Source organism: Mercenaria mercenaria, chromosome 9 (genome assembly GCF_021730395.1).
Source record: "Mercenaria mercenaria strain notata chromosome 9, MADL_Memer_1, whole genome shotgun sequence".
NCBI classification, from domain to species: domain Eukaryota; kingdom Metazoa; phylum Mollusca; class Bivalvia; order Venerida; family Veneridae; genus Mercenaria; species Mercenaria mercenaria.
This window is the reverse complement of record NC_069369.1, coordinates 61747250-61772307: the sequence shown is the minus strand read 5'-3', so window position 1 is coordinate 61772307 and position 25058 is coordinate 61747250. Positions and strand designations below refer to the sequence as shown.

At 36.9% G+C, this 25058-nt stretch overlaps 1 protein-coding gene across 2 annotated transcripts in view; it reads right to left on the bottom strand.

The window, feature by feature from the left end:
- Window positions 1-24220, bottom strand: part of LOC123547262 (ikaros family zinc finger protein-like) — a 34798-nt gene extending 10578 nt beyond the window's left edge. The window contains exons 1-5 of one of the 2 annotated variants that reach the window (XM_045334223.2): window positions 24033-24220; window positions 17539-17678; window positions 15983-17110; window positions 3674-3829; window positions 104-172 (exon numbers count right to left, since the gene is read on the bottom strand). In XM_045334223.2, coding sequence (XP_045190158.2) covers window positions 104-172; window positions 3674-3829; window positions 15983-17110; window positions 17539-17678; window positions 24033-24055 — 1516 coding nt within the window. In that variant the 5' untranslated portion in view covers window positions 24056-24220. Of the gene's footprint in view, window positions 1-103; window positions 173-3673; window positions 3830-15982; window positions 17111-17538; window positions 17717-24032 lie in introns of those variants that run through there. The other variant, XM_053551543.1, reaches the window with a different exon arrangement.
- Between the last annotated feature and the right edge of the window lie 838 nt (window positions 24221-25058).

Here is a 25058-nt window from a genome sequence, read left to right as displayed (position 1 = left end):
TAGCTCTCCATTTATTTCATGTAGTCACATTAAAAAAATAAATTTTTGAAAACTGTTTTCAAAAACTTCAATATGACATGACACAAACAAGAAAATAGATTACCATTGGGAGGTGTGTTATTTCTGTGAATGGGTGGATGTAAAAGCCCTGGGCTAAGTCTTCTTCTAACACCTGAAATCAACACATGTATGTAAAACATTTATAAACAAGAGATCACAGTGTGATCTTCAGGTACCCACCATTGAGTCATTTTTGAATGTTCCAAATTTCAAGACTAGCTCAAAATCCTAAAAGTAGGTAACTATGTCAGAATCCAGGTCATCACAGTCCTTGGATCCAGTGACCTCTAATACCAATTGGTAATTTTGGCTCCACACAAAGTACTTACTTACCAAATATCAAAGAGATTGGTCAATATATTAATGTGCTATAAGCAAAGCACAAATATGTCACTAGGTCAAAATCAAGGTCAAAGTTCATTTCGGTACACAAAACTGTGCATGTGGTCCATGCATGTGGTCCAAATTTGAAAGCTGTAGCTTGAGAAATGTGAAAGTAGGCCACTAGATCAATTTCAAGGTCCAAGTTCATTTTGGTACACAGAACTATGCATGTGCTTCAAATTTGAAGGCTGTAGCTTGAGAAATGTGGAAGTAGGTACTAGGTAAAAATCAAGGTCAAATTTCAATTCAGAACACAAAACTATGCATGTGGTCCAAATTTGAAGCCTGTAACTTGAGAAATGTGACAGTAGGTCACTAGGTCAATCTCAAGTTCAAAGTTCATTTCGGTACACAAAACTATGCATGTGGTCCAAATTTAAAGGCTGTAGCTTGAGAAATGTGAAAGTAGGCCACTAGGTCAAAATCAATGTCAAATTTTATTTCCGAACACAAAACTATGCATGTGGTCCTAATTTGAAGGCTGTAGCTACAGAAATGTGAAAGTAGGTCACTAGGTCAAGATAAAGGTCAACTAATGTCAAGGTTCATTTAGCCACTCAAAACTATACATGTGGTCCAAATTTAAATGTTGTAGGTTAAAAACAATAAAGTAGGTCACTAGATCAAAATAAGTGACCTTGACCCTAAACAACAGAGATGACACCATTATATGCATTTTTTTTCTTATGGAAACAGAGAATGGACATATAATTACTTATATTATAACTAATAATTAAACCCATACCCTAAACAAGAGAGATGACACCATTAAAGAGTTATATGCAATTATCATTTTTTTCTTATTATGGAAACAAAGAATGTACATATATTTACTTATATTATAACTAACAAGAGGACATGATGGCCCTATATCGCTCACCTGAGTTTAATTGCTTTCTTGAAAAAAATTCTTTGCTAAAGCTAAACAAATAACCCCATGGGGTGGGGTCAATTTGACCCCGGAGGTAATGATTTGAACAAATTTTGTAGAAGTCTACTAGGCAATGCTACAGGTCAAATATCTAAGATCTAAGCCTTCTGGTTTATTTTTAGAAATTTTTTGAAGATTTTCCTATGTAAAATCAAGTGACCCCTGGGGTGGGGTCAATTTTAACCCCGAGGGTCATGATTTGAACAAATTTTGTAGAGGTCCACTAGGCAATGCTATATATGAAATATCTAAGCTCTAGGCCTTCTGGTTTATTTTGAAGATTTTTCTATGTACAATCAAGTAATCCCATGGGGCGGGGTCAATTTGACCCCGGGGGTCATGATTTGAATAAATTTTGTAGAAGTCTACTAGGCAATGCTACAAGTCAAATATCTAAGACCTAGGCCTTCTGGTTTATTTTTAGAAAATTTTTGAAGATTTTCCTACGTAAAATCAAGTGACCCCTGGGGTGGGGTCAATTTTGACCCGGGGGTCATGATTTGAACAAATTTTGTAGAGGTCCGCTAGGCAATGCTACATGTCAAATATCTAAGCTCTAAGCCTTCTGGTTTATTTTTAGAAATTTTTTGAAGATTTTCCTATGTAAAATCAAGTGACCCCTGGGGCGAGGTCAATTTTGACCCCGGGGTCATGATTTGAACAATTTTAGTAGAGGTCCACTAGGTAATGCTACAAGTCAAATATCTAAGCTCTAGGGCTTCTGGTTTTTGAGAAGAAGATTTTTTAAGATTTTCCTATGTAAAATCAAGTGACCCCCAGGGCAGGGTCAATTTTGACCCTGGGGTCATGATTTGAACAAACTAGGTAGAGGTCCACTAGGCAATGCTTTAAACCAAATATCTAAGCTCTAGGGCTTCTGGTTTTTGAGAAGAAGATTTTTAAAGTTTTTACTTTTGGTTGCCATGGCAACCAGAATTCTGTATGGAATTCAATTCTTTTAACAATTTTTAAAGAAGACCATCCAAGAAACAACCCTGTGAAGTTTCATCAAAATTGGCCTGTTGGTTTAGGAGGAGATGTTGTTTAAAGGAAAGTGTGGACGGACGGACGGACGGACGGACGGACAGCGGACGGACGGACGGACGCCAGACGGTGAGTGATCACAATACCTCACCCTGAGCACTTTGTGCTCAGGTGAGCTAATAATTAAACCCAGAAATTTGAGTACTAAACAAATAAATCATCAATCTACTAGGGTAGTCCACTCACTGCTGAGGTGTAATAGGAAAATAATGAACAACTTGAATCATTATCTCACTAGTGTCTGCAGACTTTATGACCCTTCTACCGGTAAAGCCATAAAAAACCAATAAACTACTTGGAGGGCCACTGGATATAAAATTATATTAGAAATCAAAATAAACAAAGGGTCATAACTCACTCAAAAATAGTTGAACCAGTCTGATTTTCAAAGGGACACAACTAGGGTACCAATACATCATTCTGACAAAGTTTGGTCAAAATCCCCACAGTAGTTTCTGAGGAGATGCGATAACGAGAAATTGTTAACGGCCGGAAGGACGGGCCACATACCACGGACGCAGAGTGATTTGAATAGACAACCATCTGATGATGGTGGGCTAAAAACACTTCCTCAGAGACTCACACCCATTTCAAATAAACAGTTTTTTAGTATTTTTGTCTATAATATCAACAAATGTGGCCACATATCAACAGCTAAGGCCATACATCAACAGCTATGGTAACGCATCAACAGCTATGGTCATGCATAAACAGCTTTGGTCACACATAAACAGCTATGGCCACACATCAACAGGTTAGGCCATGCATCAACAATTATTGCCTAACATCAACAGTTATGGCCATGCAGCAACAGCTATGGCCACAGATCAACAACTATGGCCACACAGCATCTTCCTAGTAGGAAATATCATGCAATATTTTTCCTCATAGATTCACAGGTATTTCACTCTTTTTTTTGTATTTTTGTCTATCACACCAACAGCTATGGCCACACATCAACAGCTATGGCTACATATCAACAGCTATGCTCACACACCAACAGCTATGGACAGATTTTTTCCTGTTGTTTCAATGTTTAAACTCGCATTTACTTAGGACAATTATCAAAATGAAGTATAACTTTGTTTACACACTAAATTACTGTAGTGATTTTTTCCAATATTGTTTCAAAATTAAAGAGCATGTCGTCATCTCAGTGCAAAAAGTGGATAACTGAATTGATTTAAAGAAGGACTTATTGACTTTTTGCGCTTAGGTGACGATGTGAACATGTAGCAGCAATCTTAGACTTACTTGACGAGACAAATGATCTATCATGTGTCATGTCTATACTGCCATTATCAGCAGGGGAGAGAACTGTTCTGCGAGGTGGTTTAGGCCGCTCCGGTGGTGTCTTGTCTGATATCACCCGTACCCTACTCAAATGATCATTGCCTGAGTCTGCATTACCTACAAAAGTCAAACTTACCAACTTAAAGAACTTCCTAGTAAACATAAACAAATGTTTAATCCCATATTCAGAATCTTTACTCTATTTAGTCTACGACAAATCAGATTAATGTTTAATAATCAATGCTAACTGTAATGGCACATCAACTTTCTTATAGGAATCGAGAAATAGTGACACCATATTTCAAACATTTTTATATGTTGTACACAATTAGAATCAACAAATTATGTGTGCAATCATTTCGTGTGGAATATCTAAATTAATTAAAATATGCTTTTTCTATATATCATTCCTTAATTTTTTCTTTTAAAGTAAAAAGTATTGATATGTCAAATTAATGCTTTAAAAGTAAAGAAAAATTGGCTGAAAGGAAACCTAAAATATATAAACTGCAGTAAACTTGTGTATTCCTGCAAAAACTTTTCCTGTATATACAACACATACCAAAGGAATCAGTTATGTTGTTCAGTAAGACACTTGATAAATTCACTGGAACATTTTTAGCTAAGTATTAACCTTCTGCCTGCTGCCACCAAATGACTCTGCCTTTGCGACCAGTGCAGACCAAGATAGATCAGCCTGCATGGATGCACTGATCATGGTCTGCACTGTGCGCTTTTCAGTCAGTAAATTTTCAGTAAACATCCCTTCAAATAACAAGAGCTGTCCATAAGACAGCCAGTGCTCAACTATTCGAATCACTGTCACAGAAGCAGGAATATTAATCTAATGTTGAAATATCAATAGAGTTTCAACCAAAACTTTAAAGCAGCATGTCTCCAGGTTTGGCTAAAAAATAATCTTTCTTTCAAATTGAAGTTTGATCATATTATGAACATTAGAATATGAATTTTTGTTTCTAACATATTTTAAAAGTTCCAAATCAAGAAAAATAGATGACCCGTCGGGAATCAAACCCCAGACCATCGCGGCAATAAAGACATTTTCCCGTCGTCGTAACCAATAGCGCTATAACTGAAGTAGTGAATAATGACTTCAAAATATAGATATTTATAATCGAGACAGTTTACCTGGAGTAAAAGCGTGACAAACGCTTTTCAATTTTCATCGTAAAAAGTAGTAAAAACAGCAAATTCTCAAGTGTTTCCATAACAGAAAGTTTGTCAGTAATTAAGTTTTAAAGCCTTTTTAAGAATTATAGCATTTATTTCAAGATATCTAAAAAAAATTATTTTTTTTGTTGTCGAACAATCTGGAGGCATGCTGCTTTAACCAGAAGTTTTCTGCTTTAACCAGAAGTTTTCTAAGTCCAAAAGGGGGCATAATTTGCCAAAAATACAAGTCAGAGTTATGAGACCTGATGTAATCAACTAGTTTTATAACCCCAAAGACACATGTGAAGTTCCAATTTAATATCGGCATTTGTTTTGCAGACGCAAAACTTTAACCAGAATTTTCTGAGTTCAAAAGGGGGCATAATTTGCCCAAAACACTTGTCAGAGTTATGGGACTTGACCCAGTGAGGTTGGTAATTGATCTAGAAAAAGAAAAAGAAATTTCAAATCTATATGCCTATATGACCAAAATGCATATTAGAGTTATGGGACTTGATGCTATCAATTAGTTTTATAACCCCAAAGAAACATGTTAAGTTTCAATTCCATATCTGCGTTAGTTTTGGAAATAGTAACTTGCATGTAAAACTTTAACCAGAATTTTCTAAGTCCAAAAGGGGGCATAATTTGCTCAAAATACATGTTAAGAGTTATGGAACTTAACCCAGTGAGGTTGGTAACTGACCTAGAAAAAGAATAAATAAGTTTCAAATCTATATGCCTTTTAGTAATAGCTGTTTGTACTTGCACGCAAAACTTTAACCAGAATTTTCTAAGTCCAAAAGGGGGCATAATTTGGCTAAAATACATGTCAGAGTTATGGGACTTGATTCTATCAACTAGTTTTATAACCCCGAAGACACATGTGAAGTTTCAATTTAATATCTGCATTAGTTTTGGAGATAGTAACTTGCATGTAAAACTTTAACCAGGATTTTCTAAGTCCAAAAGGGGGCATAATTTGGCTAAAATACATGTCAGAGTTATAGGACTTGACCAGTGAGGTTGGTAATTGATCTAGAAAAAGAAAAAATAAGTTTCAAATCTATATGCCTTTTAGTAATAGCTGTATGTACTTGCACGCAAAACTTTAACCAAAATTTTCTAAGTCCAAAAGGGGGCATAATTTGGCTTAAATACATGTCAGAGTTATGGGACTTGATTCTATCGACTAGTTTTATAACCCCGAAGACACATGTGAAGTTTCAATTCAATATCTGCATTAGTTTTGGAGATAGTAACTTGCATGTAAAACTTTAACCAGGATTTTCTAAGTCCAAAAGGGGGCATAATTTGCTCAAAATACATGTAAGATTTATGGAACTTGACCCAGTGAGGTTGGTAATTGACCTAGAAAAAGAAAAAATAACTTTCAAAGCTATATACCTTTTAGTAATAGCTGTATGTACTTGCACGCAAAATTCAACCAAAATTTTCTAAGTCCAAAAGGGGGCATAATTTGGCTAAAATGAAGGTCAGAGTTATGGGACTTGGTGCTATCAACTAGTTTTATAATCCCGAAGACACATGTGAAGTTTCAATTCAATATCTGCATTAGTTTTGGAGATAGTAACTTGCATGTAAAACTTTAACCAGAATTTTCTAAGTCCAAAAGGGGGCATAATTTGCTCAAAATACATGTTAGAGTTATGGAACTTGACCCAGTGAGGTTGGTAATTGACCTAGAAAAAGAATAAATAAGTTTCAAAGCTATATGCCTTTAAATGATAGCTGTATGTACTTGCATGCAAAAACTTAACCAAGGTGTGACGCCGACGCCGACGCCAACGCCAGGGTGAGTAGAATAGCTAGACTATTCTTTGAATAGTCGAGCTAAAAATAAGTCTCAAAGCTATATGCTTTTAAATAATAGCCATATGTACTTGCACGCAAAACTTTAACCAGGATTTTCTATGTCCAAAAGGGGGCATAATTTGGCCAAATTGCATGTCACAGTTATGGGTCTTGATGCTATCACCTAGTTTCATAACCCCGAAGACATGTGAAGTTTCAGTACAATATCTGCATTAGTTTTGGAGATAGGAACTTGCATGTAAAACTTCAACCAGAATTTTCTCCAAAAGGGGGCATAATTTGGCCAAAATACATGTCAGAGTGATGGGACTTAATCCAGTGAGGTTGGTAACTGACCTAGAAAAAGAAACAAGAGGGCCAAGATGGCCCTAGGTCGCTCACCTAAGAAACACACCATAACAGTGTAAAACATGTTTGACCTAGTGATTTCATGGAAACAAATATTCTGACCAATTTTCATTAAGATTGGACCAAAAAATTGGTCTCTTGCGATAAAACAAGCATTTTCTTAGATATGACCTAGTTTTTGACCCTAGATGACCCATGTTCAAACTCGACCTAGATTTTATCAAGGCAATCATTCTGACCAAAATTCATGAAGATCAATTGAAAAATACAGCCTCTATCACATACACAAGTTTTTTCTTTGATTTGACCAAGTGACCTAGTTTTTGACCTCAGATGACCCATATTCAAATTCGACCTAGATTTCATTAAGGAAATCATCCTGACCAAATTTCATAAAAATCAACTGAAAAAAACAGTCTCTATCGCATACACAAGATTTTTCTTTAATTTGACATAGTGACCTAGTTTTTGACCTCAGATAACCCATATTCATACTAGACCTAGATTTCATCAAGGCAATCACTCTGACCAAATTTCATCAAGATCAATTGAAAACTACATCCTCTATTGCATACACAATGTTTTTCTTCGATTTGACCTAGTGACCTAGTTTTTGACCCTAGATGACACATTTTCGAACTCGGCCTAGATTTTATCAAGGTAATCATTCTGTCTAAATTTCATGAAGATCAGTTGAAAAATACAGCCTCTATCGCATACACAAGTTTTTTCCTTGATTTGACCTAGTGACCTAGTTTTTGAACCGAGATGACCCATTTTCGAAGTCAGCCTAGATTTCATCAAGGTTATCATTCTGACCAAAATTCATGAAGATCAATTGAAAAATACCGCCTCTATCGCATACACAAGGTTTTTCTTTGATTTAACCTAGTGACCTAGTTTTTGATCCGAGATGACCCATTTTCGAACTCGGCCTAGATTTCATCAAGGCAATCATTCTGACCAATATTCATGAAGATCAATTGAAAAGTACAGCCTCTATCGCATACACAAGGTTTTCTTTTGATTTGACCTAGTGACCTACTTTTTGACCCGAGATGACCCATTTTCGAAATCGGCCTAGATTTCATCAAGATTATCATTCTGACCAATATTCATGAAGAATAATTGAAAAATACAGCCTATATCGCATACACAAGGTTTTTCTTTGATTTGACCTAGTGACCTAGTTTTTGACCCGAGATGACCCATTTTCGAACTCGGCCTAGATTTCATCAAGGCAATCATTCTGACCAATATTCATGAAGATCAATTGAAAAATACAGCCTCTATCGCATACACAAGGGTTTTCTTTGATTTGACCTAGTGACCTAGTTTCTGATCCGAGATGACCCATTTTCGAACTCGGCCTAGATTTCATCAAGGTTATCATTCTGACCAATATTCATGAAGATCAATTGAAAAATACAGCCTCTATCGCATACACAAGGTTTTTCTTTGATTTGACCTAGTGACCTAGTTTTTGACCCGAGATGACCCATTTTCGAACTCGGCCTAGATTTCATCAAGGTTATCATTCTGACCAATATTCATGAAGATTAATTGAAAAATACAGCCTCTATCGCATACACAAGCTAAATGTTGACAGACGACAGACAGACAGACAGACAGACGACGGACGCCGGACATCGAGTGATCAGAAAAACTCACCTGAGCATTGCTCAGGTGAGCTATTAAAAATAAGTTTCAAAGCTATGTGTCTTTAAATGATAGCCATATGTACTTGCATGCAAAACTTTAACCAAGGTGTGACGCAGAGGCCGACGCCAGGGTGAGTAGAATAGCTAGACTATTCTTCGAATAGGCGAGCTAATAAATGGTACTGCCTAGATTGAGAGATGGACCAGTCCATTTTAGAAATCTAGCAGGGTAAAGGTTAATAATAAAGAATACATCATCCTGTTGTTTCAAGCTACAACAACAAGTGCTTATTATGTACCTCTCCGAGTCATTTACATCCAATAAACACATTTCAAACTATCGTCGGATAAACAGTTAAAGGTGTTAATCACCTACAGATTGCAATATTTTTCTATACATGTACATTGTATGCTGAACTTTGTAAACCTTTTTCAACAGATTGTGAAATTATTTGGAACACTTTTGATATTCTGTCATAACACAGCTTATAGAACATGTTTGTGCTATAGTTTGTCACTGACCTCTGAACCTGACATTAGACTAGTTCATTTTTAACAGGTAGTCAGATATTTTGGGTTGACTTTGTCATACATGTAAAATTATATACAAAATTTTTGATTTTAACAAAACTGTCAGACAGTATTTGAAAATGACTAGGTGGCACAGTAAGTATCGCAGCAGAGTCTGGATCTGAAGTAAACAAGTTTAAATCTCATTCTTAAGTTTTTCATTCAGATTTTGTTTTTTAATCAGATCAGTTTACACAGCATTAGTTCCTATTTTCAAAATACTTTATTTATATAATTTTAAGAGCTAATGTATTGTGCGTTTTATTTGACCTGGCAGGGCGGAGTTAATCTCTGACTGCAAATAATGATGGTAATCTCAAAAAAAACGGACAAAATAGGCACAGCAAACTGAGCAATATAATTGTTTAATTCCGTAATCTTTCGGTAAATAACAACTAAAATTAATTGCTACATTGGTACAATGTAAGGTAGATAGCCACTGAATAAGAAATCAGGTTACCGAATATAACATATTCTGCACAATAATGTAGTGGACCATCGCGAAGCCCAACCCACCAGGTCGATTAAAATGCACAATACTGTAAAAGCAGAAATTTTCGCGTTGGTTTAATTTTTTCTATTATATATGAAAATTAATCCTCACGTAAATATCAACCATAAGTATAATGCAAATCAAGCAAATCGCATCATTACACAAACCTTTCCCAACATATGAAATGGAAATGGCCATATTAACAAAACTGCTATGTATAGTGTTTCCGTGATAACTATGTATATACCAGGATAGTACAATTTTAAGACAAACAGAACAAACCATATAATTGTTTAATTTAGAACGATATGATAACTTTTGTGTTTGCAGTGTGTTTAATTAAACAAACAATGACATCTCTGCCTCTATATTTAGATTACATGTAAAGAAGCTTAAGCCGTGTTTGTTACAGGTACAGAGTTGTCAAGGTTTTCAGGTAATTAGACAATGTTAGAGGTGTTAAAATATCTGTACAATTAATATGATTTTTATGGTAGACAGTCTAAAGGTAACACTTGTGTAGCTTTTATGTATGCCCAGCAGCCCTACTTATTAAAAAGCTGAAATCACAAGATTAACTTTAATTTATACAATTTCACTGCGAACATACTCAATATTTTAAATCTGCGAAATTTTGACCCAACCAAAATATGTGCTTTTAAAGTAATCTTCAATCAGCTCTTCTTCTCTCCTGTGCAAAATGCATAAACCAATTCTATAATTTCCCTTGCATTGTCCCAATACTTATACCCCATTAAAGACTTACTTTAGGAATTTGTGTGCGACTGAAGGAGGAAATCTTTTTGTAACATCCTGCAAGGATTACCTCTATTGTATACTTGGTACCATAATTGTTTTATTTTTGCGAACAGTGTTACCAAAGAATTCATTATTTTCAAAATTTTCCAATAATGAGCAACCAAACTGTAGTCAGTCGATATGTTTCCTTAAGATTTTACTTCATACAATATAGCCTTTATCCTATTACACAGACTAGATCTATGTTTTATATCACAACAACCTTAAAAGCCATATGAGTCGCACCATGAGAAAACCAACATAGTGCATTTGCGACCAGCAATTTTGGGTGGTTAAAACCGCCCCCAGTTTTAACCAGCGGTTTTAACCGGTTAAAACTGCCCCGGTCAATACTCCCTTAGTGGTCAATACTGGTCGATTGGTCAATACTGGTCAATTAGTCAATACTGACTGCTAATATATTTTGCAGAGTTTGCATTCGCGCAGTCTGGTCAGGATCCATGCTGATCGCTAACGGTTTCTCTAATTGCAGTAGGCTTTGAAAGCAAACAGCATGGATCCTGACCAGACTGCGTGGATGCACAGGCTGGTCTGGATCCATGCTGGTCACAAACGCATTATGTTGGTTTTCTCGTGGCTTGGCTCATATATTCTTATCAATGCCACCAGTACTGCTCACTATTTAATCATAACAAGAGGACCATGATGGTCCTTAATCGCTCACCTGTCCCCACATGAACTGAGTATGACGTCGTTTTTTCTATTATTTGACATAGTAACCTAGTTTTAGAGCTTATGTGATCTAGTTCTGAACTTGACCTAGATATCATCAAGATAAAAATTCTGACCAATTTTCATGAAGATCCATTGAAAAATATGGCCTCTAGAGAGGTCACAAGGTTTTTCTATTATTTGACATAATGAACTAGTTTTTGAAGGCATGTGACCCAGTTTTGTACTTAACCTAGATATCATCAAGGTGAACATTCTCACCAATTTTCATGAAGATCCATTGAAAAATATGGCCTCTAGAGAGGTCACAAGGTTTTTCTATGTTTAGACCTAGTGACCTATTTTTTGACCGCAGTTGACCCAGTTTCAAACTTGGCCTAGATATCATCAAGATGAACATGCAGACCAACTTTCATAAAGATCCCATGAAAAATATGGCCTCTAGAGAGGTCACAAGTTTTTTCTATTATTTGACCTACTGACCTAGTTTTTGACCACATGCAACCCAGTTTCAATCTTGACCTAGATATTCTCAAGATGAACATTCTGACCAATTTTCATGCAGATCTCATGAAAAATCTGGCCTCTACAGAGGTCACAAGGTTTTTCTATTATCTGACCTACTGACCTAGTTTTTGATTGCACGTAACCCAGTTTCGAACTTGACTTAGATATCAACAAGATGAACATTCTGACCATTTTTCATGCAGATCCCATAAAAAATATGACCTCTAGAGAGGTCACAAGGTTTTTCTATTATTTTACCTACTGACCTACTTTTTGACCGCACGTGACCTAGTTTCAAGAGTGACCTAGATATCATCAAGGTGAACATTCTCACCAATTTTCATGAAGATCCATTGAAAAATATGGCCTCTAGGGAGGTCACAAGGTTTTTCTATTTTTAGACCTACTGACCTAGTTTTGGAACGCAGTTGACCCAGTTTCAAACTTGACCTATATATCATCAAGGTGAACATTCTGACCAATTTTCATGCAGATCCCATGAAATAATTGGCCTCTACAGAGGTCACAAGGTTTTTCTATTATTTGACCTAGTGACCTAGTTTTGGACCGGACGTGACCCAGTTTCGAACTTGACCTAAATATCATCAAGGTGAACATTCTGACCAATTTTCATGCAGATCCCATAAAAAAATGACCTCTAGAGAGGTAACAAGGATTTTCTATTATTTGACCTACTGACCTAGTTTTTGACCGCAGTCGACCCAGTTTCGAACTTGACCTAGATTTCATGAAGATAAACATTCTGACCAATTTTCATGCAGATCCCATGAAAAATACGGCCTCTACAGAGGTCACAAGGTTTTTCTATTATTTGAGCTACTGACCTAGTTTTGGATCGGATGTGATGCAGTTTCAAACTTGACCTAGATATCATCAAGATGAACATTCTGACTAATTTTCATGCAGATCCCATGAAAAATATGACCTCTAGAGAGGTCACAAGGATTTTCTATTATTTGACCAACTGACCTAGTTTTTGACCGCAGTTGATCCAGTTTCGAACTTGACCTAGATATCATCAAGATAAACATTCTGACCAATTTTCATGAAGATCCATTGAAAAATATGGCCTCTAGAGAGGTCACAAGGTTTTTCTATTTTTAGACATAGTGACCTAGTTTTTGACCACACATGACCCAGTTTCGAACTTGACCTGTATATCATCAAGGTTAACATTCTGAACAACTTTCATAAAGATCCCCTGAAAAATGTGACCTCTAGAGTGGTCACAATCAAAACGTTTACGCACGCACGGACGCACGCACGGACGGACGACGGACGCTGCGCGATCACAAAAGCTCACCTTGTCACTTTGTGACTGGTGAGCTAAAAATGCCTTTTGGGACTATAAACTGCATACAAAATTAAGACAAATTTTCTAAAATAACAGTAACAATGTTTGCTACATTTCCAGATAAAACTCTGCAGAGTCCTATAGTATTAACTTAATTTTGAGTACTGATCTAGAAAAAAATGCTCTTGCATGTACACACCAGGAAGTAACTGACAAGTTGAATCCTGAATAGCTTTGTTGTTTGTTTGGATTTAAGCGACATCAACCTAAATAGGGTCATATAGAGATTTTCCAGCATTTTTAAGGTGGAAGAAGGTCTCTAAGTACTCCTAATGTGAGACCAAGTGAACTCTATTGATTGGAATTCACCAACAGACAGACTGACTGACCCTCTGAAAGGGTGTGGAGTGGGGAAGGGCTAAAAATCATCTCAACAAGAAGCTGCATTAAATAAACGCTTGATGCCCCCAGTGGCATCCTTGTCGATAGATTTTGCACCTAAGTCCAAAACGAGGTCAAGGTCAAGGTCAAGGTCAAACTGAGGTCAGGTGATGTTTGAAGATGAGGAATGGTCACAGTTTACATCTGTATTAGTATCAATTCATTCTTGTATGGGGTACTGATGCTAGACGAAACGGTTCCATTTGGTTAACCAAGAGATGGCCTATATAAAGCAACCTAAGTTTAAAATGAGGTCAAGGTCAAGGTCAAATGATGTCTGAAGATGAGGAATGGTCACAGGTTACATCTGCATAAGTATCAAGTCATTTTAGTAAGGGGTATTCAGGGGTCACACTGGGATTTTTTTTCTCTGAGCCACTGCTTTTTCCGAAGATAAATTATGAGGCCAACAATGGCATAGCGCATAGCTTTGACGTTCTTGTAGTCTTATAGGACTACATTATATGTACCAAAGTACTCATACTACTCAAGAAATTAATGTAGTTATTACATATTTCTTAGTAACCCTTTAAAGAGCTATTTAAACAAGAGGACAATGATTGTCCTGAATCGCCCACCTCTTCCCAAATGATCCAGTTTTGAGTATGACGTCGTTTTTTCTATTATTTGACATAGTGACCTAGTTTTTGAGCTCATGTGACCCAGTTTTGAACTTGACCTAGATATTATCAAGATAAAAATTCTGACCAATTTTCATGAAGATCCATTGAAAAATATGGTCTTTAGAGAGGTCACAAGGTTTTTCTATTATTTGACCTATTGACCTAGTTTTTTCAGGCACATGACCCAGTTTCAAACTTGCCCTTGATATCATCAAGGTGAACATTCTGACCAATTTTCATGAAGATCCATTCAAGGGTATGGCCTCTAGAGAGGTCACAAGGTTTTTCTATTTCAAGACCTACTGACCTAGTTTTTGACCGCAGTTGACCCAGTTTCAAACTTGACCTAGATATCATCAAGATGAACATTCAGACCAACATTCATGAAGATCCATTGAAAAATATGGCCTTTAGAGAGGTCACAAGTTTTTTCTATTATCTGACCTACTGACCTAGTTTTTGACGGCACGTGACCCACTTTCAAACTTGACCTAGATATCATCAAGATGAACATTCAGACCAACTTTCATACAGATCCCATGAAAAATATGGCCTTTAGAGAGGTCACAAGGTTTTTCTATTATTTGACCTACTGACCTAGTTTTTGACGGCACGTGACCCAGTTTCGATCTTGACCTATATATCATCAAGGTGAACGTTCTCGCCAACTTTCATGAAGATCTAGTGAAATATATGGCCTCTAGAGAGGTCACAAGGTTTTTCTATTTTTAGACCTACTGACCTAGTTTTTGACCGCACGTGACCCATTTTCGAACTTGACCTAGATATCATCAAGATGAACATTCAGACCAACTTTCATACAGATCCCATGAAAAATATGGCCTTTAGAGAGGTCACAAGGTTTTTCTATTATTTGACCTACTGACCTAGTTTTTGAAGGCACGTGACCCAGTTTCGAACTTGACCTAGATATCATCAAGGTGAACGTTCTGACAAATTTTCATGAAGATCTTGTGAAATATATGGCCTCTAGAAAGGTCACAAGGTTTTTCTATTTTTAGACCTACTGACCTAGTTTTTGACCACACGTGACCCAGTTTTGAACTTGACCTAGATATCATCAAGATGAACATTCAGACCAACTTTCATACAGATCCCATGAAAAATATGGCCTTTAGAGAGGTCACAAGGTTTTTCTATTATTTGACCTATTGACCTAGTTTTTGACGGCACGTGACCCAGTTTCGATCTTGACCTATATATCATCAAGGTGAACGTTCTCGCCAACTTTCATGAAGATCTAGTGAAATATATGGCCTCTAGAGAGGTCACAAGGTTTTTCTATTTTTAGACCTACTGACCTAGTTTTTGACCGCACGTGACCCAGTTTTGAACTTGACCTAGATATCATCAAGATGAACATTCTGACCAATTTTCATGAAGATCCATTGAAAATTATGTCCTCTAGAGAGGTCACAAGGTTTTTCTATTTTTAGACCTACTGACCTAGTTTTTGACGGCACATGACCCAGTTTTGAACTTGACCTAGATATCATCAAGGTGAACATTCTGACCAACTTTCATAAAGATCCCATGAAAAATGTGACCTCTAGAGTGGTCACAAGCAAAAGTTTACGGACGCACCCACGGACTGACGGACGGACGACGGACACCGCGCGATCACAAAAGCTCACCTTGTCACTTTGTGACAGGTGAGCTAAAAATTGTAGCTGCGGTAGTCACCCAAACTACAGCTTAGAAGACATATTCTGAGTTTTAAAATTGCTTTTTTAAAGTAAAAATCTGTTACGGCCTTAAAAACAACATTCCCAAATCCATGATTACTCCTACCTGTATTACTCCACAAACTATCCCCAGTACTTGAGCACATGAAACCTTCACTGTCAAGCCTGGCTATCTTCTTAGCAACCCCCTCACTGTCTACAATGCTACTTGGTAGCGGTCTTTCGATCAACTCATTGATGGCACAACCCCTACTTCTACCAGCAAGACTTCCAAATGATGATGTAGCATTGTTAGATGTCCTCAATCTATTTGGTGTTGTTCTAATGATGTTACTGATCAGGTAACTGGTGTTAGGTTGCTTTGAAGCTGAAGTTGAAATGATATCTGATGGCACGATTGGTGAAAATGTACTTGAAACTGACTGAGAACTTCCTGCACTAAGTTTAGTCTGCTGCCTATCTTCTACTGTTAAATTTAAAGCTTCATTTGAACCACTGAAGTGATTATGTCCATTCAATGGTAATATGCCGCCTGGATTCCGCGGTCTAGGTAACTGAAGAATATCAAGGTTATCTATAATCCTGATTCCGTGCTTGAACTCACGACCTATCAGTTTGTCTCTCATTTCTATCTCCCCCATACTACCTGCTCTCTGCCGCTCACCAGGAGTCGCTCTTGCGGATGGTGATGGCTTTGGTGATAAAGGAGCGTAAGTTGTTCCACTTACTGATCCTGATCTTAGTCTCGGAGTCCCTGGTGTGCTAGGTGTTGCCAGTCTTACATAAGAAGGACTGGGAGTCACAGACCTTGAGCGTCCTAAATAACGAACACTGATCTCCCCTCCGTTGTCACAGATCTGATTATCCTGATCTTCGTTCAAACTCCGACTTGAGGACCCCACCCTTTCTGTAGTGTTATCTCCTGGCAAAGGACTGTCATCAACAATAATTTCACTTTCGTTGTCTGAATGATAGACACCATTAGTCTCATTAATGGTGTTGATTTCAGAAGACGAAGCGTCTATAACATTTCCATCACAGACGTTCTGTGAAGAAGCAGACTTTGCAACAGAAAGATTTTGCGGTGTTTGTTGTACACTAGAACTGCTACAGTCATTACACTGCTGGACGTCCTGACTAGTACTGCTATTTGCACATTGTTGAACTTCTAGCTGTATGTCACTGCATCTCGCCTCTGCACCCACACTACTCACTATATCTGGACACCCGTCACCTGTCAACATACACAATAATTTTTAACATGTTTGAATAACTGAAGAACGATACAGTCTTTGGTGAAATTTCCAATAGAAAACATGCGCTTAGTTTGCAGTATCTGCATTTGTAAAATATCTGTCCGGTTCCATAAAGTACATGTAAGTTACGTCAGACATTGACTACAAAATCAAGTGTACTGAGTTCTAACCCTCAAACTAAAACTTTCCAACACTGGGATAAGAATCCTGTTTATGGGTCTGTATACCTGACATACTGACGAACCAGGGAAGCTTATGCAATTGGAGCAACTTCTGTCTCTTGCCTATCCTTCAACAAAAAATTATTTACAGTCTGATAAATACGTATTATTATATGTCATTATCGATCAGGCAGTTATATATTAAGTTTAAAGCCCAGTTAAGAAAAATCTCATCTAATTCTCACCTGTTGAGACAACATCAATGACAGTATCTGTTGAAGAAATTGCACTGCTTGCAGAAACTACCTCCATGTCACTGTGGCTTTCCATAGCTTCCTCTTCCTCACTAGACATGACTTCAACATCATCAGCCATGTTCATCTGTCTGTACAAGTAATACAATAAATTAATACAATTGTATAAAGGTAAGGTGACATCATTTTTATAATCTTCACAGTCAGGTTGAAACAAGAGGGCCAAGATGGCCCTAGGTCGCTCACCTGAAAAACACACCATAACAGTGTAAACATGTTTGACCTAGTGATTTCATGGAAATAAATAATCTGACCAATTATCATCAAAATTGGAGCAAAAATCTTGAGTATATAAACAAGTATTTTCTTTGATTTGACCTAGTGACCTAGTTTTTGACCCAAGATGACCCATATTCGAACTTGATCTAGATTTCATCAAGGCTATCATTCTTACCAAATTTCATAAAGATCATTTGAAAAATACAGCCTCTATCGCATACACAAGGTTTTTCTTTGATTTGACCTAGTGATCTAGTTTTTGACCCCAGACTACCCATTTCTGAATTTGACCTAGATTTCATCAAGGCAACCAATCTGACCAAATTTTATGAAAATCCAGTGTAAAATGCAGTCCCTATTGCATACACAAGGTTTTTCCTTGATTTGACCTAGTGACCTAGTTTTTGAACCCAGATGACCCTTATTTGAATTTTACGTTGATTTCATCAAGGCTATCATTTTGACAAAATTTCTTGAAGATCAGTTGAAAAATACAGCCTCTATCGCATACACGAGGTTTTTCTTTGATTTAACCTAGTGACCTACTTTTTGACCCTAGATAATCCATATTCCAATTCTATCTATATTTCATCGAGGCAATCATTCTGACTTAAGGTATTGGACCCCTAATAGTAATGTTTACAAAATGGCATTTGCTTGGTATATTCTTAACAGGGTTTTTTCTTGATGTTTTGGGAACATAGCCTATACCCCAAAAAATGTTCCAGATTGGGAAATATTTAGTCCCATAGGATATAGTAAGGATGTGTTTAAGCACTTTCTCATACACTTGTTTCACATTGTACAACCTCTTTAACATACTGCCATTACAAAATTGTCCATAATTTGGTCAATGTTTGTGCAATTTTGATGATTTTTTTTTCAGAATGTAGATTGGGAATTTTTGCACTCATTTTGGGAAAAAAACATACTTTTTGGCATGGACATATAGCCCAATAACGGCAATAAAAACGGCCGACAAAAACCCCTGCTTAAAGTTGACCATGTTTCGCACTGTGTTGCAAATTTTAAACAACTTTTACCGTGCCGTTTTTTGTTAATATTGTAGAATTCATGGAATTTCCTCAAGCTCAAGTAGAGACAAATTTCAATGTGATGGCCACTGTCTAAAATGTTTGCAGAGAATTCATTACAGCATTAATTTTGATAAAAGAAACATCAAACTGTTGTTAAACAATTATAAAACACAAAATAAAACTGTAAATATAATTTTTTTCTAGGGTGCCTCAAGTAAACAGTTTTAATGAGACAGAATACTAACTCAAACATTGAAAAATTAAGGTCGAATCCTGTGGGTCTGTTTTGAATTTTTCTTACTTCATTCAAAAATAACCTTGGGGCAGAAGTAAAACCTACCTGCATTTCTTCCACAATATGTAATCTAAAGAATGAAGGCAAAATAGAGAACTTTTACCATATGTAACTCAGTATTTTTAAAAATGTCTAACTCCACCCCTCCTGATTCAGAGGTAAATTCACTTTGAACAGCAAGAAATCGCTTATAAAAATGAAAATTTTCCACTTTTGTACAATACATCCATAATAAGTCTTAAAAGAAGTAAAAACTTACTAGAAAAAAAAGGAAAATATGGAAAAAAATTTTGGTCCCATTGGGGCTTGAACCTATGCCCCCTCCCCCCCCTGAAAATTGCAGTCAAAATAGGTTTATGGTAGGATATTGAATACTCTTCAAAAAGGAGTTACTCTATTATGGGTCCAATACCTTAATTTCATGAAGATCAATTGAAAAATACAGCTTCTATCGCATACACAAGGTTTTTCTTTGATTTGACCTAGTGACCTACTTTTTGACCCCAGATGACCCATTTTCGAATTCGGCCTATATTTCATCAAGGTTATCATTCTGACTAAATTTCATGAAGACTTATTGAAAAATACAGCCTCTATCGCATACACAAGGTTTTTCTTTGATTTGACCCAGTGACCTAGTTTTTGACCCCAGATGACCCATTTTCGAACTCGGCCTAGATTTCATCAAGGTTATCATTCTGACCAAATTTCATAAAGATCAGTCGATAAATACAGCCACTATCGCATACACAAGCTAAGTGTTGACAGACGACCGACAGACAGACGACGGACATCGAGCGATCACAAAAACTCAGGTAAGCTAATAAGGCAGAAAAAAGAAACTTTGTGATTTATCAGTTCAGACAATTATGATATTAGTTTAACCCTTACCCTGCAACCCTTACCCTGCTAAATTTCTAAAATGGACTGGTCCATCATTCAATTTTGGCAATACCATTTATTCTTCGAAGGGGTCCTCCCTGAAAATTTACTGTCTGAATAGCGAACAGTGCAGACCATGATCAGCCTGCACATCTGTGCAGGCTGATCTTTGTCTGCACTGGTCGCAAAGGCAGAATCACTGCCTCCAGCAGGCTAAAGGTTAATACATGACTGTATATTTAAATTATTAAAAGTTTTCCAAATGTGTCTTAATCATGCATTAATAATCTGTTTGTTTAGTGGATTTAGCACCATTTTTCAATAAAATTTAAGTTATGTAACAGCAGGAAGTATTCTGACCAGTATTCCTGGATTCTTTGCAAGGACTAGCATGTTCTCCAAGACAGCCAACTTACCCACATGAATCAGAGGTTCTGGATGAAAGAATTTAGAAACAATGTTTTATATTTATAAATCATCACAGAGAAAATATGCCTTGCCAAGGGATCAAACTCATTACCCACTCCGGGAGTCCCCCAAGCTAGGCTCTCCCTACTGCGTTTAGCATGAGAACAAATAAAAACAAGAGGACCATGATGGTCCTGAATCGCTCACCTCTTCCCGCATGATCCAGTTTTTAGTATGACGTCGTTTTTTCTATTACTTGACATAGTGACCTAGTTTTTGAGCTCATGTGACCCAGTTTTGAACTTGACCTAGATATTATAAAAGGTGAACATTCTGACCAACTTTCATAAAGATCCCATGAAAAATGTGACCTCTAGAGTGGTCACAAGCAAAAGTTTACGGACGCATGGACGACGGACACCGCGCGATCACAAAAGCTCACCTTGTCACTTTGTGACAGGTGAGCTAACAAGTCAAGGAAATATCAGCTAAAATTGTAAAAGTTTCATCTAAAGAACTATTTGCCACCGAGATAGGGGCCAAATTTCAGCCCTAAAAAACCCATTGTAGTACGAGTGTAACATACATAAACTGCAGCCTATGGCCCATATGGAATAGCCTGCACTCTACCAGTAAATACATATAATTTATTATTACATGTATGTTAGGACTCTCTCTAAACATTGTATTGATGACACATGATCACTGAAAACACCTGACAGAATAAAATTTAAAGCCGAAAAATGGGGCGAACTCTACATGGCCAGCCAGAGTAAATACTTTAGAAAAAATCTTTCCCTTGCACTGACTGCGCATCTGCTTATAATACCCATAAGGGGAGTTAAGCAGTAAACAAAGATAGATAGTCTGTTTGCACCGATTCTACACGGCATAATTTTGTTGGCCGAGGCTATATATACATTGTACATGGCTGCCGTGCGAATAATATATTATGGACACGGCAGCTGTGTCCCTACTTCTTTATTCACACGGCAGCCATGTACCTTAGAAACTATTCGCATGGCAGCAATTGCAAGTGACCACTGGAGAGACATATGGAAAGGATTTGTCTGCTGAAAGTATGGATTTCTAAATTTATTTTTAGATAATTTCATAAATTTTCGTTCTTTGATGTATTTTAAGGCCGGAATCAGCTTGTTATTTAAAGTTACTTATTAAATATCTCCCGCGAATCGGCTCGTTATTTAATTCTTGAAACGCTTTTCTTTGGAAAGGGAAACCCGATGATTTTAAACAACCCTAACGGTAATATCTGAGATGTTCCAATTGCCGTGGAGACACTGTCAGTAACAAAAATGCAGTCCTACTAATTCCTCGGCGGTGGAAATTTTCGCTGATCAAATCGACTTGCAGTTGCGGAATTTTTTAGTGCAGTTGGGGATAAAAGTATATTATTTTGCCTGGGGAATGGGGCCGAATCGGCGTAAAAAAAGGGCTGTAATCATAATTTTTAGTTAAAATTTTACCAGCAATTAATTTACCAGCAGGTCTAGTCAAAATAATTCGTATTCAGATTGTTTTATATTTCTGACGGGCAATCTCAATGTCAAAACTTTGAAGGACCAAAATAATGGAAGTTAAATCACAATACACAGTCATGTAAAGTTATTGGTTTTATATGGCATGTAAACACACGGTAAACGTTGATCGTGTACAGTACATACAATGGTTTAAATCATCAGAAAATTCATAATTTTGGATATTATTTAATAATTTTTACATAGATTAATGAGGAATTTAATCCCATTTCGATACATATAAGTTTTATTTTAATTTATGGCCAATTTGTGAAAAAATCGGCATTTAAACCTATAGCATGTAAAGCGTCAGCAGTGATGAAAATTCATCGGAAGTTGCTTCAACTATTTTGGTCTTTCAAGTGTTTGATGCGAGTCAGAATATTGCCCATATGAATAAAATATCTCACTATTTCCTAGGATCGCGTCAAATTAGTTGGACTACCAGCAGGTCTAGAGGTCCAGTTATCGTTATCTAAATTTACTCAAGCAGTAAAACAAATTCAACAATTCGTGAGTACAATCCATGTCTTAAATACTAAAGAAAAAATTAAGTTTACTATTCTAATTCATCAGTTCCAAGAAAAGCAAGAATCTGATAAAAGCTTCCGATTACAATTGCTATTAATTATTTGTCGAATGAACTAATGGTTCTTGACTACGATTTATGGTATGCGAAAAGGAACAACGAACTAAGATTGCCGTGTCCCTAAGAAATTATTTGCACTGCTGCTGTGTAAATAGTCACTTCGAATTTCGTTTCATTTGAGTAAGCTGCATGTGCATTATCCCGCGACAACCTATTTTCGGACACAACCCGTATTCGGCCGGCCCCGGTAATGTTTTAGTTTTCCTGGAAAATCCGCCCCTTCCGGTTTCCCACGCGCACGATTTGTTTACAAACGCCGTACAAATGTCATTCTGGTAGTTTTGACGAAAAATGGAAATTAAAACGGTAAGTAAATGATAAAAACTTACATACTGTTACATTTTCACATGTTTTCACTATTCCCAAAACATAACTTCCAAAATTTGTGTTTTTAGAAATAAATCCAATGTTTTCATGTTGACAGTCCCGATCGTCTGACAGATGAGGTTTTTCTCTAAGCCCCGCCCACCTGTCAAATTTTGCAAAAGTATACTTCACGTAAAAAGTTAGCGTTTATGGACCATGTACCTTATGAGATGTTCTTTACTAACTTGGTAATGAAAATTTAAGCAGTGTAAGTAAAGTTGTTTTTTTCTTTGTTTCTTTTCAGAATCATGTGCCCACAAGGGGGTCATACAGACCTTATGATAATGATAACTTGACAAATGCATATATGGCAGTGAAAAACAATACAATGTCTTTGAGAAAAGCTTCACAAGTGTTTGGTGTACCAAAGTCAACATTACAAGACAGAATATGTGGTAAAATTGACATTAAAGTGTTAAAGTCTGGTACACAGCCCCTATTTACACAAGAGCAGGAGGCACTTCTGACTGGTCACTTGAAGACTATGGCTGAAGTAGGCTATGGGTATAGTCGCCAAGAGACAATCATCCTTGCTTCAGACTATGCTATTTGTTTGGGGTTAAGAGACAAAGACCATCCATTGACTGATAGGTGGCTGTACAAATTTTTAACTAGATGGCCAGAACTAAATGTTAAGAAACCCCGTAGTTTGGAAGTTGCAAGAGCAAAGAGTGCTACAAGGTTAGCAGTAGACAGGTATTTTAATGAACTGCAACATATTCTTGTGAAGTATGATCTTCTTGATAAGCCCCACATGATATACAACGTGGATGAAAAGGGTCTAAGTACCGAACACAAGCCCCCAAAGACCCAGGCTGTTACCTCAGGAAAAAGCAAAACAGTGACCCTTATTGGCTCTGTAAATGGCATTGGGCAACAAGTTCCCCCATACTTCATATTTCCTGGTGCTAGGATGTTGGACTCTCTTATGGCAGGTGCAACCCCAGGTGCTGTTGGAAGAGTTACAGAATCAGGATGGTCCAATACAGAGGTTTTTGCAGATTACATGAAACATCTGTTGAAATACTTACCTCCTAGACATAACAATGAACATGTACTGGTATTATATGATGGACATAAAAGCCATGTGTCTTTGAGTTTGATCGAGTGGGCCAAGTCTGAAAACATCATTTTGTTTGTACTCCCCCACACTGCAGCCACTTGCTTCAGCCACTTGATGTCAGCTGCTTTGGTCCTTTTGAATTGGCCTGGAACAGCGCTTGTCACACTTTTATGCGTGAATCTGGTGGCTGTCTTGTAACGCGCTATTCGTCAAGTGTATTTTCCGTGAAATATGTCCTTCCTAAGGGTAAGTTACTTATTTATTCTATATGAATTGATAGAAAATATGTTTTTCCAGTGTACTTTACTGATAAACTTCAATAACACTTGATGAATTATGAATTATTCTCCAGAAAATAAGTGACAGAAGGAGTTTCCTCTTGTAAATGATGTCATCAAGCACTGCCTCACACATGCGCTTTTTGGCGCCCTTTTTGATGAACAATACTATTGGACTAAACTTCTGACTTTTCATTGATAAGAACTGAGAAATCAAATTTCATTCAATATTGTGTGCATGTTATGCATGTGGTAAAGTTTTTTGTTTATTTCATTACAGTTACAAGCTAAAGTGTGATAAGTGTGGTCATTGGACACACCTGAAATACTGCTGTGCTGTGAAGTTTTTAAGGAGTCAAGATGAGTTCTTTAAATCACCACTGAATGTGATAATTCTGGTTTATCTGTGATTTTGACAAAAATGTGACAAAGTGCTGTTTGTGATATCATTCATTTATTTTATTCATGTTATATGTTATAATATACTGTTCTTCTCCACAGCAGATTAAATAATCCAGTAGCCAGAACTTTAAGCTGTGTTTACTTGTTATTTTTGTGTTTCTGGATGGAAGTTTAATGCAGTAGCATTATTTCCCACAATTCCACCGGTAATAGGTAACTGTAAACATCCAAGATGGCGACCATGGTAGGTCAAAACATGACTTATTATTGAGGCAGTGGCTACGATTACGGTACCGTAATCCTAGCCTCTGGTT